A 25,019-nucleotide genomic window follows, 5' to 3' on the forward strand; every position below is an offset into this window, starting at 1 on the left:
AAAATTTTAAAGCACCAAACACGGTGCCATTCGATAGATTTTTCAAAAATATTGAATAAGTGTAGATATTTTTCAGTTTTTCGATCTGATGTTCATTTCGCGAAATATCGCGGGATTCGTATTTAAAATATTAAATTTACTCCTCCCCACTCCTCTCCGTGGCAAGTCGTGTTTGGTATCATTCGATAAATTTTTGAACAATACTGAGTACGTATTTTTTAGTTTTTTGATCTGTCATTCATTTCACGAGATATTCGCTTTTTTCTTGTGAAACTTTGGGACTCACCCATTTCCTTACGCCCCGCTCAAATCGTCAGATTTTTTAAATATCCACTGTTTTGCATGTACTTACACAACTTATCTTAATCTGACGATTTCGAGTTTTTCTAAGGATATATTTTTTTTCGCCCCCCTCCCTTAACGAACTCCCCTGCATTAAGAGCCAATATATGGTAGAGGTACATTTTCAGGGTACAAGGTTTCTCCCCATGTAATAATCTGACGCGCTCGAGTAACTGTAAAAATTCGCACTTGGGTTCCCCTACCATAATGGGCATAAGTGAAAAACGATGGCCTGACGCTGAAAAATGTCACATGTCAAATACTTCCACACATCCCGTGTCGGGCTGACTGTGAATCAATGACTAATAGAGAATGTCCAATGGGTATGTAGGACAATATGCGTGAATGAGCCACATCAGGACTTTTCAGTGGAACCTTCAGCACAGTTAGGCAACTTTGACAAGTTGCTATTAAAAAATTTGATGGCACCTTAGTACAACAGACCTAGGCATCTTCTTTAGGTACCGTCTCCAATGGAGGTGGACGATGACTTCTACAAATTCGTCTCTATTTTGAGTTTTTCTCGTTAAGGTTGCTTTAATAAAAGTAAATTTTTTAGTTTATGACCTAAAATTAATTATTTGTTAACATCACTTTGATCCGCACCCACTCTAATCGCTTTCAATCCGTCATTGATCAACCATATTTTATTCTTTCTTGTCACTTGTCATTATTGAGCGTTATTTTGATGTTATACCTTTCAGAACTTAAGAACACTATAATATTAAATCATTGCAATACAAAAACCAGTTTAACAGAGGTCTCACTATACTGAAATCAGAAGTCAGAAAAGCAATATGCACAGTAAGCCAAACATAATAAAACACCTGGATCAGATCAAATCATCTACAATCATCTTCCGTTAAAACTTAAATCTGCAACATCTTTCCCTAAGTTCCGTAAAATGACAAAAGCCTATCTATCCAAAAGACCATATTATTCAGTAGAAGAATTTCTTAATGAATAACTACTAAGAAAATTGGGTTCCATACGCAGTAGCATAAACTTGTCAGTTCCTTATGTTGTACCTATTTTATTTTATTTATTGTATGTTCAATTTGCAATTTATATATATTTTGCAATTAATTGTTTTTGTCTTGGCTTTTATATCTTATACTGTATATTATTGACGATTTATCTAATTTTAGTAAAAATTGTAGTTGTTATTTGTTATTTATATTATGTTTTTCTTTTGACTGTATGTAAGCTTTGTCCATAAAATTGTAAAAAATTTCAGTGATAATAAAGCATATTTCTTCTATTCTAAATCCTTGCTGATCTGCTTAAACTTTTGGATGAGGAAAACATTACATATTTAACCACTTTAAATACTTTTACGAATAATACGAAACCGAGTAATCGTTCTGGGCGAAAGTAGGATGGATAAAAAGCAATTTGCATTTAGAAATAATAAAATATGATCTACGATATAAGATTGCTATACATTACAATAAGTAGCCTCTATTCAAATTGGAGATAATCGTACTAAAAAATTACCCATCAAACGTGGAGTACTACAGGGTTGTATCTTGTCACCCAGTCTCTTTAATCTATACCCCGAAGAAATCTTTAGGGAGGCTTTGGATTATAGAGATAATAACCAGGGTCGAAATATCACGTAAGGGTTTTATGACCTGGAAACCAGTTTTATGTAACAGAAACCTGTCAATGCATATTCGCAAGAAGGTCCTGAAGTATCATGTGTGATCTACCCTACTAAATGGTTGTGAGACATTGACGTTACAAACATTATAGTATGATAAGATTGATCCAAAAGATGGCATAACCCAGACATCCAAAGTGAAAGTTCTCCTCCAACACCAAATTGTTCTATATGGTCCACATATGGTTCAGTAAAAAGTTACACCATTTTGAGCGTCCGGTTTGGGGGGAGATGGGGGAGAAGTCGGTAAATTAGTAGTTTTTTTACGGTTTTTGTCAATATTTCTAAAACTATGCTTTAGCGTAAACAATATTCTATAAAAAATGTTATACATAAAGTTTAAAACAAACAAGCTCCTATACATAATTGTTATAAAATCAACAGTTCCAGAGTTACGGAGGGTGAAAAGTGGAGGTTTTCGATACTTTTTATATTTTTTGGGCAATTGATGATAATTTTGGGTGGTGAGGTTTACGTTTCTTCAAGGGCTTATCACTAACATACCATCGGCCACTGAAATAGCAAATTTGATTTATAAAACCTAATCCTGTTAAAGAAAATCAGTAGGAAATTGCCCAAAAAATATAAAAAGTATCGATAACCTCCACTGTTCACCCTCCGTAACTCTGGAACCGTTGATTTTATAACAATTATGTATAGAACCTTTTTTGTTTTAAATTTTATGTAAAATATTTTTGTATAGAAAATTGTCTACGCTAAAGCATAGTTTTAGAAATATTGACGAAAAACTTAAAAAAACTACTAATTTACCGACTTCTCCCCCATCTCCCCCCCAAACCGGACGCTCAAAATGGTGTAACTTTTTACTGAACAATATGCGGATCATATAGAACAATTTGGTGTTGGAGGAAAACTTTTACTTTGGATGTTTAGGTTAGGCCTTTTTTTGGACCAATTATACTATACTACCTCCGTAACTTTGAAACCGTTCATTTTAGAAGGATTATGCATAGGGCCTTTTTTATTTTAAATTTAATGTAGAACATTTTTGTATAGAAGGTTGTTTATGCTAAATCGTATAGTTTTAGAAATATTTACGAAAACCGTAAAAAACTACGAATTTACCGATTTCTCCCCCCTCTCCCCCCAAACCCGACGCTCAAAATGGTGTGACTTTTTTCTGAACATTATGTGGACCATATAGAACAATTTGGTGTTGGAGGATAACTTTCACTTTGGATGTCCGGGTTTGGGTCTAGTTATACCATACTATTAATGCTAAACGAATTGGAAGCATGCGAATTGTGGTGCTATCGACAGTTTCCTTTATCCGTCCAATCCAAGTTTTCCCTAGTGTGTGTCAGTATTTGCTTCAACGTTCCTTTTCAGTCCTGACTTATCACTAGTTATCACTGTGTTGTTAAAAATATCATTGAAAGAATGTCGAATGTCTACTCATAAAATATAATACCTAATAATTTTAATAATAACATGTAAAAAATATGTAAAATAAAACAAGATAAATTGATAAAACTTACGCAAATCCATGGATGTTTAAGGGCTTCGGCTGCCGTAATCCTTTTTCCAGGATTTACAGTCAACATTTGGTTGATGAGATTCTTCGCTTCCGGCGTCACAGTGTCCCATTCTGGACTTGGATACTGGAAAACAAACAAACATGTTGCTTATTCTGAGAAATGCTAATTCACTTAGAAAGATTACGAGCAAAGTTAATTAACAAAGTTTGTTCATAAAGTATATAACCCATATTTTGTAACCATTTCCCTATAAAAACAAATGTGTACAGAATTCCCTTAAAGGGATGAAGCCTTCCAGGAAGAATTATTATCGGTATTAAACAAGTTTATTCGACAGCAATAGTACTTACATAACATGTGCATTAAAATTGAATAAGTGAAAAATATACAGCTTGAAACAAAATAGAGTTATTAGCCATGTCAAGTTAACGGCTTTATTAATTTTATGTAAGAGATAATGTATAAATTTTGTTTAGATGCTACAAATTTCAGAAACTTACTCCAATATAGTCTAGGCGCCAGAGGGGTCACCGTGTCCTTTTCAATTCTGATGGACAAACTCAACGGTTTCTTATGGATTTTTGGCTGCTGTATAAACAATTTAATTGTTTATAAGGCTCTGGCTCATAAACTTAAAGAGATAAAAAAATGTTTAAAATAAAATTTGTTCCTTAATATAAAACAAAGAAAAAAACGTTTACCAAACTAAAATCTAACAATTAGAACTCAAGATATTGTAAAATTAATGCAGAATGCAAATAGCAAAATAAGTATTTTTTGAAGCTTTATCGGTCGTATATCGGCTTCTACGCATGCAAATGAGCCTTTAAAAGGTGTCATTTTAAAGCTTAATTTATAGGCTTCCCAACAATTACTTTTTCATTTGTTTTAAAATTATACCCTTTGGAAATTATAATTTTCTTAAAAAAAATTTACATTAATTTGTTTATAAGGGTTTCAAGCAAATTTGAGCTATAAACATTTACACTTTAATTAACAATAATGATAGAAGAACTCAAAAGGAACAATTTGAGCTTATGAAAATGTTCGTAAGTTTATTTTTGTCCAAGATATCGATATTTTAATGGCGCGCTATGAGGCGCAAGATCGGCTCACAGTCAAGTAAGTGACGAAATTCGTAGCAAAAATATCGATATTTTGGCCAAAAATAAACTTAGAACATTTTCGTAAGCTCAAAATGTTCCTTTTTAGTTCTTCTATCATTATTGTTAATTAAAGTATAATTGTTTATAGCTAAAATTGGCTTGAAACCCTTATAAACAAATTATTGTACAATTTTTTTAAGAAAATTATAACTTCAAACGGGTATAACTTTAAAAATTTATAACTTTTATAACTTTATAACTTTTTATAACTTTAACTTTTATAACTTTTGCAATAAAGCAATTTAACAAACTTTGTTGGGAAGCCTATTAATTAAACTTTAAAATGAGACCTTCTAAGGCTCATTTTCATGCGCAGAAGCCGAGTTACGATCGATAAAGCTCCGAAAAATACTTATTTTGCAATTTGTAATTTTTATTGTGCACTAATTTTATAATATCTTGAGTTCTAATTATTGGATTTAAGTTTAGTAAAAATTTTTTCCTTCGTTTTTTATTAAGGAACAAATTTTATTTGAAACATTTTTTTATCTCTTTTAGTTTATGAGCCAGAGCCTTATAAACAATTAAATTGTTTAAAACAATTTTTTTATCACTCGGATCAAAATCCACCATAAGAAACCGTTGAGTTTTTCCATCAGAATTGAAAAGGACACGGTGACCTCTATTTGGCGCCTAGACTAAATAATAATATCATGCATTTTGGATTAGATGAATTTTTAAGCACTTTTAATAAAATCAAAGAAAAATTCATCCAGGAGGATCCAATATGCAAAAATAATTCAAACTTCCAGCATGTGGGCAAAAATGAAGAGCATAAATATCTCGGAAATAAGAAATAGAATAAATGCAATGGAAAAAATATTTTGAAGAAGAAGTTGCATATTAACTCTAACGGGCAAAGTGGGAAATAAAGAAAACTAACGAATGTGAAGAAGGCAGTAAATGGCACAATATAAAAAAAATTGAAAAATACTGATATACACTTATGATGAATGAATGAATGGGAAAATAAAATATTTTTTTTAAGTTTGAAATTAACACTTAAAAATGCTTTTCTTTTCCCATTCATTTGAGCGTGACGCTATTTTTTAAATTTTGCTTCCTTTATTTGTCGACTTATGGTAGGGGAGCCCAAGCGGATATTTTTGCAGTTACTCGAGCGCGTCAGATTATCACATGGGGAGAAACCTTGTACCCTGTAATTGTATCCCTAATCCCTAACATATATTGGATCTGAATACAGGAGTGTTCGTTAAGTACCCTAAAAAAAATGTATCCTTAGAAAAAACTCAAAATCGTCAGATTAAGATGAGGTAAGTTAAGTACATGCAAAAGAGTGTATATTTCAAAAATCTGACGGTGTGAGCAAGGGAATGGGTGGGTCACAAAGTTTCGCAAGAAAAAATCGAATATTTCGAGAAATAAACGTCAGATTGAAAAAGAAAAAATTACTTGTTCAATATTTTTCAAAAATCTATCGAATGATTCCAAACACTATGACCCCCACGGAGAGGGGTGGGGGTAAATTTAAAATTTTAAATAGGATCCCCGCGATATTTCGCGAAATGAACATCAAATCGACAAACTGCAACATACTCGTACACGTATTCAATGTTTTTGAAAAATCTATCGAGTGACATCAAACACGACCCCACACGGAGGTAGGGTGGGGGGTTACTTTAAAATCTTAAATATAAGCCCCCATATTTATTGCAGATTAGGATTCCTTACGTAAAAATAAGTAACTTTCATTCGAGACATTTTTTCGAATTATGGCGCAATAATCGTAAAAAACGATTGTTGGAAATGGAAAATTATATAAAAAAATGGAAAGTCCCCACTAAAATGGAAAATTTTACTTAACTCTTTTTGGTTTTAGGACCTACTCTTCACAACCCAATAGGTCACCATAGCGCTCCAGTAACTGCAAATTTAGCATACTTTCCTCCCGTACTGAAAATAAAATTGCTATTACTGTTACTTACATCATAAGCTCCCGCTTTTATTTGTGCGTATAACCGATGTTGATCTTCGTCCCAAAAGGGCGGGTAACCTACGAGCAGAATGTACAAAATGACACCACACGCCCAAATATCTACTGGTTTTCCATAGGGTTCCTTTTTGAGTACCTCCGGCGATAAGTATCCCGGCGTGCCTGCGAAGCCGAACCATGCCTGCTGTTCGCCCTGAACTTCTATTGCTAATCCGAAATCTGCTAATTTTACCGCTGCTCCTTTCTGTTTGCTAGCTAATAATAAGTTTTCAGGCTGAAACAAAGAGAATCATGAATTAATTAATTTTTTTTCCATAAAGATTTAAAAATTTAAATACACTCATAGTGCAGTCACTGAAGGTTTTCACCTTCGATTTCGTTGAACCTCACTCGATTTTCATGAAAATTGGTGAGTAATTATAGGATACCTCAAGGAATAAAGGTGACATGATGCCAACTTGCGCTTTTCCCCTGGGGGTGGTTGCCACCCCTTCTCGGGGGTGAAAATTATTTTATTAAAAATATTACCATAAGTCGATAGAGGGACAAATTATAAGCAAAATTTGTTATATAAAGTCATTAAAATAAATCAACATAACACTTTTTGAGTTATTAAAGACCAAAGATTTTATTTTTTCGTAAAAAAATGCATGTTTTAAATCGGTTTTTCACGTATAAATCAAAAACTATAAGCTTTTACAAAAAAGTTATTATTACTGAAATTAAAGATAAAAAGTTGAATACATTACTCACATAAAAAACTAAACTAATGTTAGTTCAAAATGAGTTATTGGCAATTGAATGTGTTTTTTTTTCGACGAGTACTCAAATCTAAGTATTCAAGCTTAAATAACGGAAAAACGATGCAATGTATAAAATATTCCTACTAAACATTTGCCAAAGTACTTCGGAATACCTATCAAATGAGCTTTAGAACAAGGTAATAGCGTCAAAATTAAGCAAGTTATAATGAAAATAAAAGAATCGTTTCGAATATTTTAGAAAGTGAAAAATAAATCATACGCCATTTCCACAAAAATTAAAATTTATAGTAATACTTACAAGAACTTCTTTATATTAGCATAAGTAATGTTTTCGATAATTTTGACCGGTTTAGAATGCATATTTTTGAAAAAAGATATAATTTAAAAAAATCATAATTTTTAAAATTATTGTAATTCTCATATTCTTTTGATAATAACTCCAAAAATACTCAATATACGTAAAAAATTATATATAATAAAATTTTAGTTTTTCTGTGCCAAATATTTAACTTGTTTTACTATTTCTAGAGGGAAAAAAATAACCGAGAAACGTTTAAATCTTAAATTTTGCTGTGGAAACCATGCAACCGGGGTCATTTAACCTTTTATTTTTAAAAAAGTAAGGGGTTTAAAAGATTAGGTTTAACGTGCTTAAATAGCACTTGTAATTAACTTTCAAACAGTTTTTAGATAAACCTGATATCCTAAACACAAACGGAGTTATTAAAAGAAAACAATAACATTTTTTAGAAAAATTTTTAAGAGATAAATTTTGAAAAAATTTGGAGCATAAATTTTAATGTTATCAACATGTTCGGGGACTCATTTAATAGATATTTTTAAGTGCTTTGACAAATGTTTAATAAGTTTATGTTATAAAATGTATCAATTTCCCGTTATTTCAGCTTGAATACTTAGCCAAGCCGCACACCAAAGAAACATGAAACGAAAAACATGAAACATGAAACGAAAAACATGTTTCATGAAAAGAAAACACTGCTAAACAAATCTCAAAGTCCGCCTACCAACGAAACGAGTGTGATTCATGCTCATGACACATTTTTATTTTCGGAGAGTTTCATAAATGGCCGGACATATATTTGTTCAGCAGTGGTTTATTTCCATGAAACGTAATTTACGTTTCATGTTTCTTTGATGTGCCTTAGAGTTTTTTACTCGTCGAAAAAAATATAAATTCAATTACCTATAACTCACTTTTAGGCAAGCCGCACACCAAAGAAACATGAAACGAGAAACATGAAACGTGAAACATGTTTCATGAAAATAAAACACTGCTAAACAAATCTCAAAGTCCGCCTACCAATGAAACGAGTGTGATTCATGCTCATGACATATTTTTATTTTCGGAGAGTTTCATAAATGGCCGGACGTATATTTATTTAGCAGTGTTTTATTTCCATGAAACGTAATTTACGTTTCATGTTTCTTTGATGTGTTTTATAGTTAACATTAAAAGGTTTTTGTAGTAAGGGGTTTATTTCATTTTTCATTAGCTTCGATTTTGATAATAACTTTTTTGTTAAAACTTACACTTTTTGAGTTATTGATGAAAAATTAGTTAAAACATGCATTTTTTTCAAGAAAAATTAAAATCTTTGATCTTTAATAACTCAAAAAGTTTTGATTTATTTTAATAACTTTACATAACAAATTTTGCTTGAAATTTGTCCCTCTATCGAATTATGGTGTTATTTTTAATAAAATAATTTTCACCCCCGAGAAGGGGTGGCATCCACCCCCAGGGTAAAAGCGCAAGTTGGCACCATGTCACCTTTGTTCCTTGAGATATCCTCTAACCACTTACCAATTTTCATGCAAATCGATCGAGGTTCAACGAAATCGGAGGTAATAGCTCATATCCACCTTCAGTGACTCCACTATCAGATGCAAAAAAAAACGCAACGGAGAAAATTTTGGTCAAATTCAAAGTATTTCAGTTTTTTTATTTTTAGCCCTATTTTGATGATTTTTTTAGCACACTGTGTAAAAATTTATAAATCTTAAGTTGTTATTGTGAGTTTTTTAATAAAATTTTGTATTTGACTTATTATACGGGGTTAATCGAAAGGTTGTTTTTATCCTAACTTTTAAACATCCTGTGGAATAATTCCGTTTACGAATTTTCGTAAAACCTTATTTTTCGGTTGCAACCATGTCTCCTAAGCATTGTATTTTTTGTTTCATGCCAAAATATGCCTTGGTTTATTTTTTAGAGCCAAATGAATTTGCCACCCACAATTTAGGACTTTTTTAATTATGATTATTTTGGAGTTATTTTGTAATAGGGCTTTTCATTCACAGTCATTTGTTTCGAGCTTCTGTCATGTGTCACATAATATTAATATATATACGACATACGTTATTGGTATATACAATCAAAGACGTATGACGTAGATATATTAATATTGTGACACATGACAGAAGCTCGAAACAAATGACAATCGATGAAAAGCCCTATACGACGACGTGGCTTTGGTGACTGTTGTCATTATGTCATATTGACACTTACATTTTGTTTACCTATGATTGATCATGGTTCTTAGTGTCGAAGATTATGCGAAATCCGTTGCTCTGGTTGAAGATGGGCGAAATTATGAATATGTGGCTAGAGTACTACACACTCATCGCTCTACCATCCAAAGGGTAGTGGAACGTTTTATACGAACTGGAACAAACAAGCGTAAAGCGGGAAGTGGCATAAAGCGCAAAACTACCGCTTTAGATGATCGTTTTATACGAGTCAACGCTTTGCGGGATCGTTATTTAACAGCGCAGCGGTGCAAACAAGAAATCAGCTTCAACAGGTTCGAGGCAATAACGTAAGTGTATTTACAGTTCGTCGAAGATTACATGAATTTGGTTTGCAAAGTTTGCAGACCAGCTCCTCCTCTCCTCCTCAGTCGTTTCCTCATTGCTGAGTGTCGTGATTCCCTATAATACGAGCAACTATCTCTTTCCATCGGCTTCTGTCCTGAGCTTCCCTCATGGATTCAGAGAATGTTTTTATAAGTCTGTCAAGATTGGCATCACTTCTTCTTGCAATATGGCCGAAAAATTTTAAGACGGTGGAGAGGCAAATAGAGGAAAGTCGAGTCTGAATATTAAGCTCTTGGAGGATTGAGTGATTTGTTCTGTGTTTCGTCCATGAGATCCGAAGCATTCTTCTCCAGCACCACATTTCAAAGGCGTCAATCCTTTTTCTGTCGTCCGATTTCATTGTCCATGTTTCGGATCCGTAATTAAATATGAGAAAAATTAAGGCACGTACTAATCTTATTTTGGTGTTCTTCGACAAGGAGCGATCTTTCCAGATTTTCGATAATCGACTCATAGCGTTTTTGGCCATGCCTATTCTCCTACGTATTTCTGTTTCACAAGATCCTGTATTACTGATGTAGGATCCTAGATAATTGAACTCGTTAACCACTTCAAACTGGTCTAAGGCTCCTGTTGTCTGAAGTGAATTTGAATAATCTACTATCATAATTTTTGTTTTTTGTTTATTGATCGTAAGACCACATCTATTGCTTTTGGCTTCCACTAGCTGCAGCAGGCTGGACATTTCTTCTTCGGATGCAGTTATTAATGTTGTATCATCTGCATATCTGAGATTTGAGATCTTCTTTCCTGCGATAGAAATACCGCCTTACCATTTGTCGAGTGCTTTTCTCATTATATATTCCCCATAGAAATTAAAAAGACTTAGAGTTAGAATACATCCTTGTCGGACTCCTCTACCTATTTTAAAAGGATCGGACTTATGGTTTTCAATTCTTATTCTGGTTTCACTGTTCTCATATAGGCTTTTCACCAGAGCTGACAGATGATCAGGAACCCCCATCTCATGTAGAACTTTCCACAAAACTGTCCAGTCTACACAGTCAAATGCCTTCTGATAATCCAGAAAGCAGATGATCATCGGAATTTTGAATTCTCGTGCTTTCTCAATGAGTTGTCGCATATTAAGAATTTGCTCCCTTGTGCCTTTACCCTTCACGAAGCTTGCCTGTTCTTGTGGTATTTGTCTATCCAGGTATGTCTGCATGCGACACTTGATGATTCTCAACAGAATTTTACTTGGGTGTGAAATTAGTGAGAGTTCGGTAGTTACTATATTTTGTGGTTAGTTTTGTGGCTACGTTTTGTGGCAGACCAGCAACTGGGCCCAACTACTTCCACGGCATAGAGTGGCCTAGACTACAATTTTCCAGGGAACATTTACATTGGAATTTAGGACAATGGAATAATGTTCTTTTTTCTACGGCCGTGCTAAAAGAGCCACCTTCAAGCATGCATTTCGTTTCCGAAAGTTGCACTTTTCCACTGCCACTGGGGGGAGTCCCCCCGCCGGAGTTTCGCACATATTCTTAACTTAGCTGTTCAGGATTTCATAAAAATTATTGAACCAAATCATAACAGTGCCGACATCGAAAAGGATTTTGATTATTTGGAGGATAAGATCGAAGTAGAAAATGATATAAATGATACTGCTTTGGATTTCAACTCTCCTGTAAGTCAAATTAAACATCTTCTCAAAAAATATCAAAAACTCAGGGAAAATTCAACTTAAACTGAAGAGTGCTTGCGAGGCCATAAATAATTGTAAGATACTAAAGGACTATGCCAAAATTAGACGTGTCTACAAAGTGGCATTCAACTTTCGAGATGCGAACATGGCGTTTAAGTGTAAAAAATGTTTTAACTATATTTTGCGACAACATCAAAAATCTAAATAATTGCAAAATATTAGATGAAGAATGGGTTCTGGTCAGTAAATTTTGTCAGTATCTGAGAAGCTTTAAAACACTTTCTTCAAGACTCGAAGGGGAAAAATATTGCACACTCCCATTGGTGGTCATTGGAGTGAACTTACTTTTAGATAAACTGGAAATATTGGGCTCATGAACTTGATAATAAAATTGATAGAGACGTTACTGCATTCAAGCTGCGAGAGATAAAATAGTGAAAAACTGTAATAAAACTAATTGTATATTATACTGTCTCTTTTCTCTGTTGTCTGCTTGGTCTAATGGTATATCAGGGTTCGCCTCACTCCCATCTCAGAAAAGAGTCCACCAACAATAGCCGAGATTAGAACAGCAGTAGACAAATTAAAGAACAATAAATCACCGGGATCGGATCAAGTAGCATCGGAATTACTGAAGGAAGGAGGAGACGCACTACAGAAAACAATACATGTATTGATAACAAAGATATGGTCAAATAAACAGCTACCAGCGGAGTGGAATAGTGGTATTATTGTACCATTACATAAAAAAGGGAATCAGTTAGAATGTGGAAACTACCGTGGAATCACGCTGCTGAATGCAGCATACAAAATAATGTCCAACGTAATTTATGAAAGACTTAGACCACACGCTGAAAAAATAGTTGGCAGGTACCAAAGTGGCTTCTGTAGACAGAAGTCAACAATAGACCAGATATTTGTTCTGCGACAGATCCTTGAAAAAACAAGTGAACATAACATCGACACACATCATCTCTTCATAGACTTCGAAAGCGCATATGACAATATAAACCGAGAATTCTTAATAAAAGCAATGAAAGAATTTAATATACCAACACAACTAATAGAACTGATAAAAGAATCTCTAAAAGTAGAAAGTAAAATCCGGATACAAAACGAACTAACGGAAACAATAGATGTGAAAAAGGGACTACGCCAGGGAGACGCTCGATCATGCATCTTGTTCAACATTGTACTCGAGAAAATAATGAGGGACACAACAGTCAATACTCGAGGAACAATAATTAATAAAAGCGTGCAAATACTAGCATTTGCAGATGATGTTGACATAATCGCAAGATCAAGAAGAGAAATGATAGAGGCATTCAATCAAATAGAACGAGCTACACAAAATAGTGGCCTGAAAATCAACCAGAACAAAACAAAATATATGCAGGTAAGTAAAAACACAGAAATAAGGCAGCCACAAAATATAACAATAGGAGAATACAACATTGAGGGGGTAAAAAACTTTACATACTTGGGATCCCTAGTCACATCTGATAATAACGTAGCAGAGGAAGTGAAGAGGCGAATATTTATTGCCAATAAAAGTTATCATGGCTTAATTCGGCAACTAAGATCAGACAACGTCGCAAGGAAAACAAAATGCCAAATATACAAAACCCTAATAAGACCGGTACTCACATACGGCTCAGAAACCTGGACACTCACTAAAAGAGAGGAAACATTGCTAGCCACCTTTGAAAGAAAAATCTTGCGACACATATATAAGGGCACAAAAGAAAATGGAATTTGGCGAAGAAGGTACAACTTTGAACTATACGAAATATACCAGGATCCAGATATCATAACATTCATTAAAATAGGACGGCTGCGTTGGATGGGACATGTAGAAAGAATGGAAGAAGGCGAAATACCAAACAAAATATTCAAACAGATGCCAGTAGGAAAAAGAACAAGAGGAAGACCGAAGCTGAGATATTTAGAACAAATAGAAAATGATATAAAAACCTTAAAAATAAAAAACTGGAGAAAAAAAGCACGAAACAGATCAGAGTGGAGAAGAATCCTGGAACAGGCCAAGACCCAGAAAGGGCTGTCGAGCCAATGATGATGATGATGATATTATACTGTCTAGTTTTTATTTTGGATCCTCGGCACAAAGTAAAGGCATTTTCCTCTTCATCTTGGGGAAAGCTTCTACAATCAGAGGCAATACAAAAATTTGAAGAAATAGTTAAAGCTAACTACTGTAATAAATCCCAGAATGATTTACAGAATCCATTACCAGAGCCAGCACTTAGTCTGAAAAAAGAGGATAACGAACTTGAGTTAGATATTATTTAGAAAGCTGATAATGATAACTTACAATCTTTGAAGCATGAAATTTAAAAATACATAAATGGGCCTAATAGGTCAGAAGATTCTGAGAATATACTTGATTGGTGGAGAAGACACGAAACTATCCGTCATTATCGAAAATGGTCAAGGATTTTCTGGAAACGCCAGCAACATCTGTAGCTGCGGATAGACTATTTTCAAGAGGAGCGTTAACAAGAACAAAGCCAAGAAATCTGCTGGTCGTTGACTCTATGAGAAGTGTTATCTGCCTTAATTCATGGCTTATCAATTCCAATTTCAAAAAGGTGCTACATTTGTTATTTAAAATAAAATCTAGTTTGCAATTTTATTTTCAACAGGATTACAATATGTAAGTATCATTAATTATTATTTTTAATTTACATTTTTGTAAATAGTGTTATGATCTGCTTCTTATTAATTTTATATTATTTATTTGATTAATTATTTAATTGTCGCAAATCATACATAAAAAATTGAATAAAAAATCTCAGGGTGCCTTTTTATACTATTAAAAAAAATCCAAATTATCTCACGTTATACTTAACTTCTCTCGTGGGTTCAGTATCTCTTAGTTGATCCTAATCGGGATAAAATAGGGAAAAGAAATAAAGCAAAATATTAAAATAAAAATACAGAATTGTCTTTTATTTATCAAAATCAATACTCTGAAATCTATCGAATCTAAAAACCTGTGGACACAGATGTCCGAATGAAATTTTCACCACTTAAATTTATTATAGTAAAAAAAAAACAATTTATCAGTTTGTTCCCGATGACTTTGGTAAAACAAACTAAACAAAACAAATTTATGTATTCGCAAGATTACCTATATTTACTATTTACTTTTTGAAATATTGGAATTTTAATTCATATGCTTTTTACTCAAAAATTTAGTTTCCGAACATAAAAATCTCTTTCACATAAATTGACTGACCTTTTGCTTCACTCACTCTGATGTCTTCTCGTGACCTAAAACAGCTCTCCCTCGTTGACTATGTTAAAGGCCACTCATCAAAACCTCTCTCCGTTGTCCAGCTTCAAAACTATCAGCATACCAGCACCAATTCTCCAACAAGCCGGGTCTCTTTTGACACGTATTCGATTCAAACAAAACTCCAAACATTCTCTGCTCTCCTTCTCACAATAATACAGAATCAAAGAGGTATTTCGTCTCAATTTAATCTGTCTCTCGTTCCACTTTTCAACACTATTCTCCACTATCAAACAGCCACTGGTATCTGGTAACTATCTATCCACTAACAACGTCGAACCGCTCCTTAGCGATGCCAAAAACATAATGACTTCTTTTTCCAACTCTCTCAATCATCCAATCCAACTTTTCCCCTTCCACATTTCCAAGAATTCAGAAACATCGACTTTTCCATTCGACAAACAAAACAGTCACCCTCAAAATTATTCCGATCATCCTAATTACTTTCTGAGAACTATACAATATTTACTCGTGTTGAAACAAAGATACTAAAATTCCAAACTTTCTAAATAAAACCACTTTTCTAGAAATTGATAATTACCTATACCCTAAACAATCTTTTTCCATTTTAAATCTAAATACATCGTTATTTTCACTTTAATTATTCACAAAAGTCATTTAATGGTTCATCGGAAAGCTCATTAAAAGAGAAATCTACTTACATCCAAACTACATTCTAATAAATATTTATAGCTCAATATACAGGGTGTATCAAATTTATGTGCACGCGTTATTTAAAAAAAAATTTAATTTAATTTTTATTTTGCTTTTGATTGATAAAATTTAAAACACAATAATAGATTTAGCAAAAAAAGTGTTCAATAAATTAAAACATGTTATTTTATGTCCACATAGTGTTATCTTTTTCACAAATAAATACTTTTTAGAGTTTTCATTATTAGTCAAGATATTTCAAGATTTCTTGTTTTCTTGACAAGAAATCTTGGTATTGACATAAAATTTCTTGTCTTGTCTTGAAATCTAAAATTACTTCTTGCCTTGATCTTGTCTCGAAATCAAGACAAGATCAACCATCTAACTAACGCATTATTAAATATCTAACTTGCTTTGGTTTTGTTATAATAGATTAATTTAAGTATAAGAAAAGAAAACTACATATTTTTTCCAGTCGTAGACTTTTTTAGATAAACTTACTACAAGTGTACCTTTTAACGTTAAAAACACAAATATTCTCATTTGATAGCTGTATAATTATTTAAACAATCTTTATTTAAACAAATTTAAAATTATTGTTATAGTGTCTTTTTATACAAAAATCATAGTTATTCTTATGTATAATAATTATTGTGATTATTATAGCGACCGTAAATTTTTAATTAACAATTCAATTGTTGCTAAACTGTTCATTCGATTTCCATTGGCTTCTGGAATTATAATCTATACAAAGGTTTTATATGACCAAATTATTTAATTATTGATAAACAATTACTTATCTAAAATTTTAGTTGAAAAATAAAGATTTTGTTGGAAAAACCCACATTTTCCGGGGAAAATTTTCGTCGAAGTAAATCGGGAAAAACACGTCTCTATGCAGAATTTAATTACGGTGAATTTTTATTTGGGTGTTTTTGGTGTAAAGTTAAAATCTTTGGAGTTATAGAGCAAAAATTGAAAAAAACACGATTTTCTGGCGCCATTTTGTTTATAAATAAAGTAGCACACTATCTGTGGATTTTGCATACCTATATTATTGATATAGGTATACAATCATAAGATTCGATTCCAGCAATAAAATTGCTGGTAAATAACTTTTCCCAAAAATGGCCTATTCTCCGATAATTTGCCCAGACTAACATCTTTGTTTAATAGAGGAGCATTGGACCGATACAGATTTGCCAGAGTAATCGCTAACCTCCACTAAAGGAGATAGCACCACAAGAAGAATCTCATAATAATCCAGGCAAATCAGAGTACTCAAAGGTTAAATGACAGTTCTATAATGGTTTGGGATAGGCTAAGTTCAGAAGGAAATCTTGTAGATAGTAGTCTTAGGAAGTAGACTGTACATAGACTTGTAGATAGTAATCTTTCTATCAAAGTTCACATTAACAATGTCACAGAAATGCATGGTGCGCCTGCATTTGCGAGATAACAAAACAATGGATTGGTCTGCCATTAGTATCGGCTTAAATATGATCAAAGCACATTTGGGTTTTGTTAGATACAAAAATAAGTACTCCCTAATGATCCTACAAGAAGAATTAATTGAAAATGGAAGAAGCTAGGAGAAGAATTAATTGAAGATTGAAAGGAAAATCGCAAAAACATCTTTGAAATAAAGTTTGAATGGCCTATTTGTGTATTTTTTACATTCAAAAAGTTATAGAATTATAAACATGAGTCCTCTATTTGCTTTTAACAGTGTCTTTAAATGGGATTTTGTTAGTCTAATTTGTAAAAACCATGTCTGATGATAGATAATAAAACTATGCCTTACCTTAAGATCTCTATGTACTACACCATTTTGGTGACAATGGTTGACTGATTCTAAAATTTGTTGTATACAGTGTGAAGCATCTGCTTCTGAATAAAATTCTCTTGCTACTATGTCTTCAAATAATTCACCACCCGTAACCCTGAAACAAAAATACAACATTTAAGAAAAACTCGTGCACCTTTCCCCATTTTTATAGCTATTAACAAACTAAAAGAAAGTCAAGAAGAAAAGCAAAATTCATAATTTTATTCTACACCTTTATGTGATCAGTATAAACGTACTGTGGATCCCAAACATAGACATATTAAGGATAGACAAGACATACTGAGCAAAAAAGCGTAACGCGCGGGCATTCGATCGGTTGTCTGTCTATCTCTTTTTACAAAGCGATCCCACGCATGTGACAGACAAAGATGGATAGACCACTCAAAGTGAATATTGTCCATTGATATTGGCGTTACACCTCGATGCACAGAGCGCCAGAGCGGCCCATACCTTGCCTGGTCTACGCTTTATTATGTCTATAATCATAATCCCAAACCCTTTTTTCAGAACGTCATTAATTTTAAGCATGTCGCGAACATAGATATAATAACCTCTAGATTAGGTTAGCTATGGGCCGTTCTGTGCAGCGAGGTGTAACGCCGATATCAAGGACGCCATTGGTCAATATTCATTTTGAGTTGTCTAGCCATCTTTGTTCGTCATATGAGCGGTATCGCTTAGTAAAAAGAGATAGATAGACTACCGATCGACTGCCCGCGCGTTACGCTTTTTTGCTCAGTATGTCTTGTCTACGGTTAACATGGTCTCTGGCCGCGAAGCGCTGCATGACATTTTAGTTAAATCTGACAGTTGTCAGAATATTTATATTGTTTATATAAATATTTGCCAGAATATTGATATTTAAAATATTTTAATGGAAAAATAAATAAATATAGAAAATAATTTCACTATACAATAGTCCGAATATACCAATGACATAAAATATTTATATTTACGTCGTTGTCAAATTTCTAACCTAGAATTAAAATTAGGGAATCCAACGATCTGTCAAACTATTCCAATATGTCTGGCGGCTGGCATGCAATAAATTGAAGGCATATGATAGTATAGTGTTATTTTAGTATTTTAAAGTAATTTTCGTATTTTATGTCCGTGTAAGTATTGCTAAATACTTCTGTGACATAGTAAAAAATATTGCTTACGTCAATAAACTTTAATAAGTAGTTAAAAAGTTTTAACTAAGTAATTTGGAAGGTTGAAGAAAGCTAGGTTAACAAATTTTGTGTTTTATAAGTTTAATAAAAAATAATATTGAGCATCCCAAAAATAGATTTTAGGTAAAATCATCGGGGTAATATATATTTTATTATTTTAGGTACCTAGTAATACCACATTGTATCTTAAATTTGAAATTTTAATTTAAATAAAGTATCCAATAAAATCGCTTGTGTGCAGTGTTGCCAGAGAAATTTTTGTAAATGCACCGGAATGACTGGAATAGTGACACAAAGTACTAAACCAACACATTTTGTACAAAAACTTAAAAAACGTCGTTTAATATTATTTGAAGCAAATTTCTTATGTCACAAAATTTTAGGTTTTTACTTTAGGATACTTTAGTATCAAATGTTTGGTTGTTAATTGTATCAAATTGGTACAATTGTAACAGCTCTGGCAACGCTGAATTGCCTGCCATACGTCCTGTCATTAAAAATCACGTGGTTTGGATTGCCTAATTGTCATTTTATCCGTTAACACTGTAAAATTCAAAGATTTGATACACATAGATTTGGCCAACTCCGAAAAATAGCGTAAAGCGGAGCAGTTCGGGTCGGTGGTCTATCTATCTCTCTCTACTGGCGCTTAGCTTTCTCTCTCTAGCATATGATGGCTGTCGCCTTTGTGTAACTGTTGTTCAATTACTCCCACCTCTTGGTAGATACGCTCACACTCGCACGACAGACAAATATAGCTAGACCACCGTACTTGATATCGACGTTACACCCCGATGCATTGTTTAGCATATCCCTAGCCAGATCTATTCTTGACATATCTCTGGTGAAATTACTGTTATAGTTGGTTCGCTAAACTCGGAGTTATAGAGCAGCTCCGTTGGTTCGGAGTTATAGAGCAATAATTGAAAAAAACACGATTTTCGGGCGCCATTTTGTTTATAAAAAAAGTAGCACACTATCTGAGGACTTTGCATACCTATATTATTATAAATATACAGTGCGTAAATCGTTCAGCTGGACATAGGGAACATACATTGTATATATTTAGATACATAAATACATACATTGTATTATATTAAGATAATTGTGGCAACTTCGCTCTCTCAATGACAATATAGTTGATAGCGTTAAGTAGCATTAACCTCAAAATTGACAATTAATTTCGGGTGACACAAATAAACGTCAAAACATGACATTGTAGTAGAACTATTTTTGACCTAATGGGAAAACTGTGTCTGTTTAATTTGGAAATTAATTTTTAAATAAAATATATTTTAAAAATTAAAGTAAAATTATTAATTCATCAGTCATAATCTTTGTTTTTTATTTATTTATGCACTACCTTGCATTCAAAATCACTCATTCTATTCGTTCTAACAGCTCTATTGCACCAGACACTCGTACTCGAACAGAAGTTTCAACTAACACAGGTTAGCGCAGTTGCCACAATGATCTCAATGTATATTCCCTATGTCCAGCAGAACGATTTACGTACTGTATATGATCTTATAATTCGATTCCAGCAATAAAGTTGCTGGTAAATAACTTTTCCCAAAAGTGGCCTATTCTCCAATAATCAGCCCAGACTAGTAGAAATTACATGCAAATTAAAAAAGAAAGATCAAAATCCATTGAGTTGATCCGGAGATACAGCAAATTATATACGTTTGAAATTGCTTTTTCGGTATTTTAACTCGGTGGATTTGTAGGTTCCCCCTAGTAATCTTTGAACTACATTTTTGAAAAATCGTAGAGGGTGCTGTGAAAGTACAATGTTTATAAACTACAAAATTTCAAAAATTTGGCATTAGGATTTTTGACTATATTAATTTTTTTATCTTTTTTTAATACATTTTGATACTATCACTCTTCTACTTTCATTTGGTATACTCAGAATTGCTCTATCTTCATTATTTTCTGATTTCTCTTATTGCAAAATAAAGGTCTCTGGGATAAACAAATAGAATATCTTTTAAACTAATTAATGGATCGGTCTCAAATTTTGAAGGTTTAAGTACGCCAATACCCAACTTTGGGTGAAACACTAAAGTTCTAAGGTAGTTTTAGTAAAAGTTATTAACAAATAACGATTTTCACTTATTTTGCAGTTTGCGTAGCAACAAATTAACTTTTTAACTTTAAAAAATTGGTATTTCGAAGGTTTTTCAATGTTATAAAAAATTAAATATTGTAATTTTATATCAACTATTTAGCTTTTGAATGGAGTGCAAAAAATCGAAAAAATCGAGATTTTTGCACTATATTGTTAATAATTAAAAACGGACGCGAACTCTAGGCAGGAAACAGGTAGGTTTTCTTCCTATAGGTCTACAATAACTAAAAAAGTAGTCGGCTACCTGTATGTTTGAGTGTCCCGAGAAAATCCTTATTACTCTGGACGATTTACCGGCATGTACTGCCTAAGCGTCTCTACACAGGTCTTTTTTGACTCCCTTTTTTCTTCTCGTTTAATAACTCGGTTAAAATTATGAAAGTCAAAAAGTTTAAAGCCCTCTCTACAAGATCCTGTAGGGGGGGCTAAAAAATTGTTTAAACAATTTTTCGACCACGGTACCGCCTGGCAACCTGTGGATTTGTTATAAGGACCTTTATTGGACTAAGTTACTTCAAAAAACGCTGGACGGAAGGGCCGCCCGAGAACTTTATCGTACCGATCTATTATCGTTATCGTACTAGATACTGGCATTCTATAAAAATAGCAAAGCTACTCGTTATTTTGATATTTTAGAAACACCTTGTATACTTGAAAATATTTTATGGTTCTTCGCATCATTAATTCCTGCATTTGAGAAAATGTCCGATGCCATCTTTCGGGGACACACTATAGATGTATAGATTATTGCATAAATCAATAGAATATTATAGTCATACTTTCATTTCAAATTCGTTCATTTTTCTGAGAAATTAATAGTTTACAATATTTGCATTTCATTCTATTTCTATTACGCCAGTCAATGCGCGAGATTAAGAACAAGATATTACCTCCGAATTCTATCCTACTGCATGGATTTTAATGAAATTTTGGGAGTCTCCTGATTCAAAGTCTATCCTATATACTACGCGCTTTTATCATGGGGGCGGTTCCCACCACTTCTCGGGGGTGGAACATTTTTATTTTCGAATTGCATGGAGAAAAAGGAAGATTTTTAAGAAAATTTAAAAATGCATTCCATAATTTGATCACATTTTTTACAAAAACCATTCTTTTTAAACCCGTTCAACTTTTTGAAAGTAGAAATAACACTATATTAAAAGATATTGCAGAAGAACATTTAAATTCTGGTGGATGAGGGGTTAAATGTATGTACTTTTCATTTTTCCTTAAAGAACATTAGTCATATATTTTTTTTGCACCATATCTCGCTTAGTTTGAATGTAACCGGCATTTAATGGTGCTCGTTTTAAAGGCCTTTTCAAACACTACAAAAGGCGTTGGTAGCATTATACACCTAAAACCTACGATTACTCTGTTATTTCAAGTTGAATACACCAATTTGAGCATGCACCAAAAAACAAACTCTTTTCACCTACCATATCTCTTTTTGTATTATAAATAGAACATTTACGAAGGAACGAATCTCTTTGATATTTATAATCTAAAAAATGTTTTTTATAGTGTTTTTAGTTCGATGCATAGTTTTTAAGGTATTCACAAAAAACCGTCCGAAAAGGTGTCATTTTTCAATGAAAATGGCCAATTTTCAACTACGCCTAACTCAAATTGAGTTCTCAAAAAAAGTATAGACCAGTTTTTGCTTATAAATAGGTTCTCTAGCCACTTCCGTGCTTATTTTGACCAACAAATTTTCTTCAAGGGGGTGGGAACCGCCCCAAGATAAAAGCGCCATAGTATATAGGGTAGATTTTGTTTCTTGAGCTATTCCCTACCTACTGTGAAAATATTAAGTACATAGATTTAGTAGGATGGAATTCGGAGCCAAATACACTCATTGACTGCCCTATAATAATGCTCTGCTATGATCGCGTGAGAGAGGACACACACAAGATTATAGCAAACTTTCTATTTACTGTAACTTTTCGAATTTTTGAGCTACAGCAACGAGTTTTATGTCATTGGAAAGGTAATTTTGCATTATTTCAAAACATATAAAAATATACAGGGCATATCTAAAACAATTAAGATTTTTTTTTCATTTCCGGTTCAACCGGAAGCCACATTTTGGGTAAAATTTATTGTGATAATAGATAATAAAGTACCATATATGTCTGCAAAATTTCAAATTTTATTTTCTATTACAAAGGAAGTTACAGGCACTCGAATATTTTTTTATAGAAAATTCATAACTCCCCTGCTATGGGGAGTTAAGAAATCTGACTAATGTCATTCAATTTAGCGATAGTATGTCAAAAACATATCAAAAAATAAACAAATTCCTTGAAGCCATTTTTGAGAAAATCTAGTTCAAATTTATGTCAAATTTTTACCCCTTATATATTATAGGCAACCCATAACTTTTTCTGAAAAACGTTAATATTCTTCTTATAGCCTCATCTTTAGGCTATATAACGACTTTTTCAAATTAAACTTATCTTAAGCAAGTTTTTAGATAGGTAGGGAAATGTGTCGGGTGGGCGGTCGGCCATGTTGGCCGCCATTTTGAATTTGGAAATGCCAAATTCCGTATTTCTATTTACCTATCGATGAGCTAACTTTGAGTTAAATTTCATTCGTTTCGGTCAAAATTTGCAAAAATGGGCCCTAAATAACCCCCCTATTTCGGCCCCCCTTTGAGAGGTTTTTTTAAAGCTTAGTTTCTCGACAAAATTCTCTTAAACTTACTCATACCGAATTTCATCGAAATCGGTCCGGTAGTTTTTGCTGGGCGGTGGCGACATACGTACGTACAGTCACAATCACTGAATAGTTTACACCTTTATTTTTATATTGTAAGACTGTAAAATCGCAGTGTCGTACGGATTTACTAAATGTCAAATTGCTGAAAATACTCAATAATTTTAACTCAATTTTATTTTAAAAAATGCCTTTCTATACTTTCCGTTTTGTTAAATTTTGTAAAATAGATTTATTTTATTTTGATTTTTTAATTTTAACCAACCTATTCTGGGTCCGCCATTGGTGACGTCACTTTGACGTAAAAGGTGCGTTTAAACGAGGTAAAAATTAAAAAAATTGGCCACTAGATATTAAAGGGTGTAAACTATTCAGTGATTGTGACTGTACATACGTACGTACATACTTCCGACATGTTCTTTTATTGGCTTTTTAGACTCAGGGGGACTCAAAACGTCGAAAAAAAGTGAAATCTGAAAAAAAAATTTTTGCACGATCCTATAACTTTATCTATTATACTATTATATGTAGTACGATAAAGTAAAAATCGAATCAGAATAATTTACCTAACGGGAGCGACGATACAGCTGGACTATCTAAACATTTTCATTTCGGCAGCATGCATTTGTTTTTCCTCTTATCTTTTAACCATAAGAATGTGAATTGTTATGACTCAGATATCAAATTTGACATTTCTACTCCACTCTTGACAAATAAAAATTTACATATCACAATTTTTTCAACACTTATTCAACTTTTACAGAATAAATTCAAAAGCAAATCATAGTTGTGTTTAAATTGTTTGTCCGCTTTAAAGCATTGTTTAGATAAGTGTTTTGTATGTTTTTTATTAAAAAATAATGATCCATGAAGCTATATTTAACCGCGTTTGTTATTACTGCTTTTGGATAAATTAATAATATACAGGTAATAATTTAACAAAACAAATTATCGAGTAATTTTATGGTTTCGTAATAACTGGCGACAGCATTAGTTATTAGGGACATTTATTATTATACATATGTATATTATTATTATACATTATTAAATTATCACATTTTACATACACTAACATATATTTGATCTGTAAAATGTTTAATAAATTTATTATTTTCTAAACAAAAATCTGGGACGTGTTGATTTTTTTTAATGATATGAGCTTTTCTAGATATCGATACATTTTTGGCAAAGTAACGTAAGTGACATTTTTGAAAATCATGTTTTTCCATTAAA

The 25,019-nt window shown here is 32.7% G+C and overlaps 1 protein-coding gene across 4 annotated transcripts in view; it reads right to left on the bottom strand.

Moving 5' to 3' along the window:
• LOC114344042 (calcium/calmodulin-dependent protein kinase type II alpha chain) overlaps nucleotides 1–25,019 on the bottom strand; it is a 712,828-nt gene that overhangs the window by 317,333 nt on the left and 370,476 nt on the right. For all 4 annotated transcript variants that reach the window (XM_050655404.1, XM_050655405.1, XM_050655403.1 and 1 more), the window contains exons 5-7: nucleotides 17,712–17,850; nucleotides 6,617–6,898; nucleotides 3,505–3,627 (exon numbers count right to left, since the gene is read on the bottom strand). In XM_050655404.1, coding sequence (XP_050511361.1) covers nucleotides 3,505–3,627; nucleotides 6,617–6,898; nucleotides 17,712–17,850 — 544 coding nt within the window. The remainder of the gene's footprint in view (nucleotides 1–3,504; nucleotides 3,628–6,616; nucleotides 6,899–17,711; nucleotides 17,851–25,019) is intronic.

The sequence above is a fragment of the Diabrotica virgifera genome, chromosome 7 (genome assembly GCF_917563875.1).
Source record: "Diabrotica virgifera virgifera chromosome 7, PGI_DIABVI_V3a".
In the NCBI taxonomy this organism is placed as follows: domain Eukaryota; kingdom Metazoa; phylum Arthropoda; class Insecta; order Coleoptera; family Chrysomelidae; genus Diabrotica; species Diabrotica virgifera.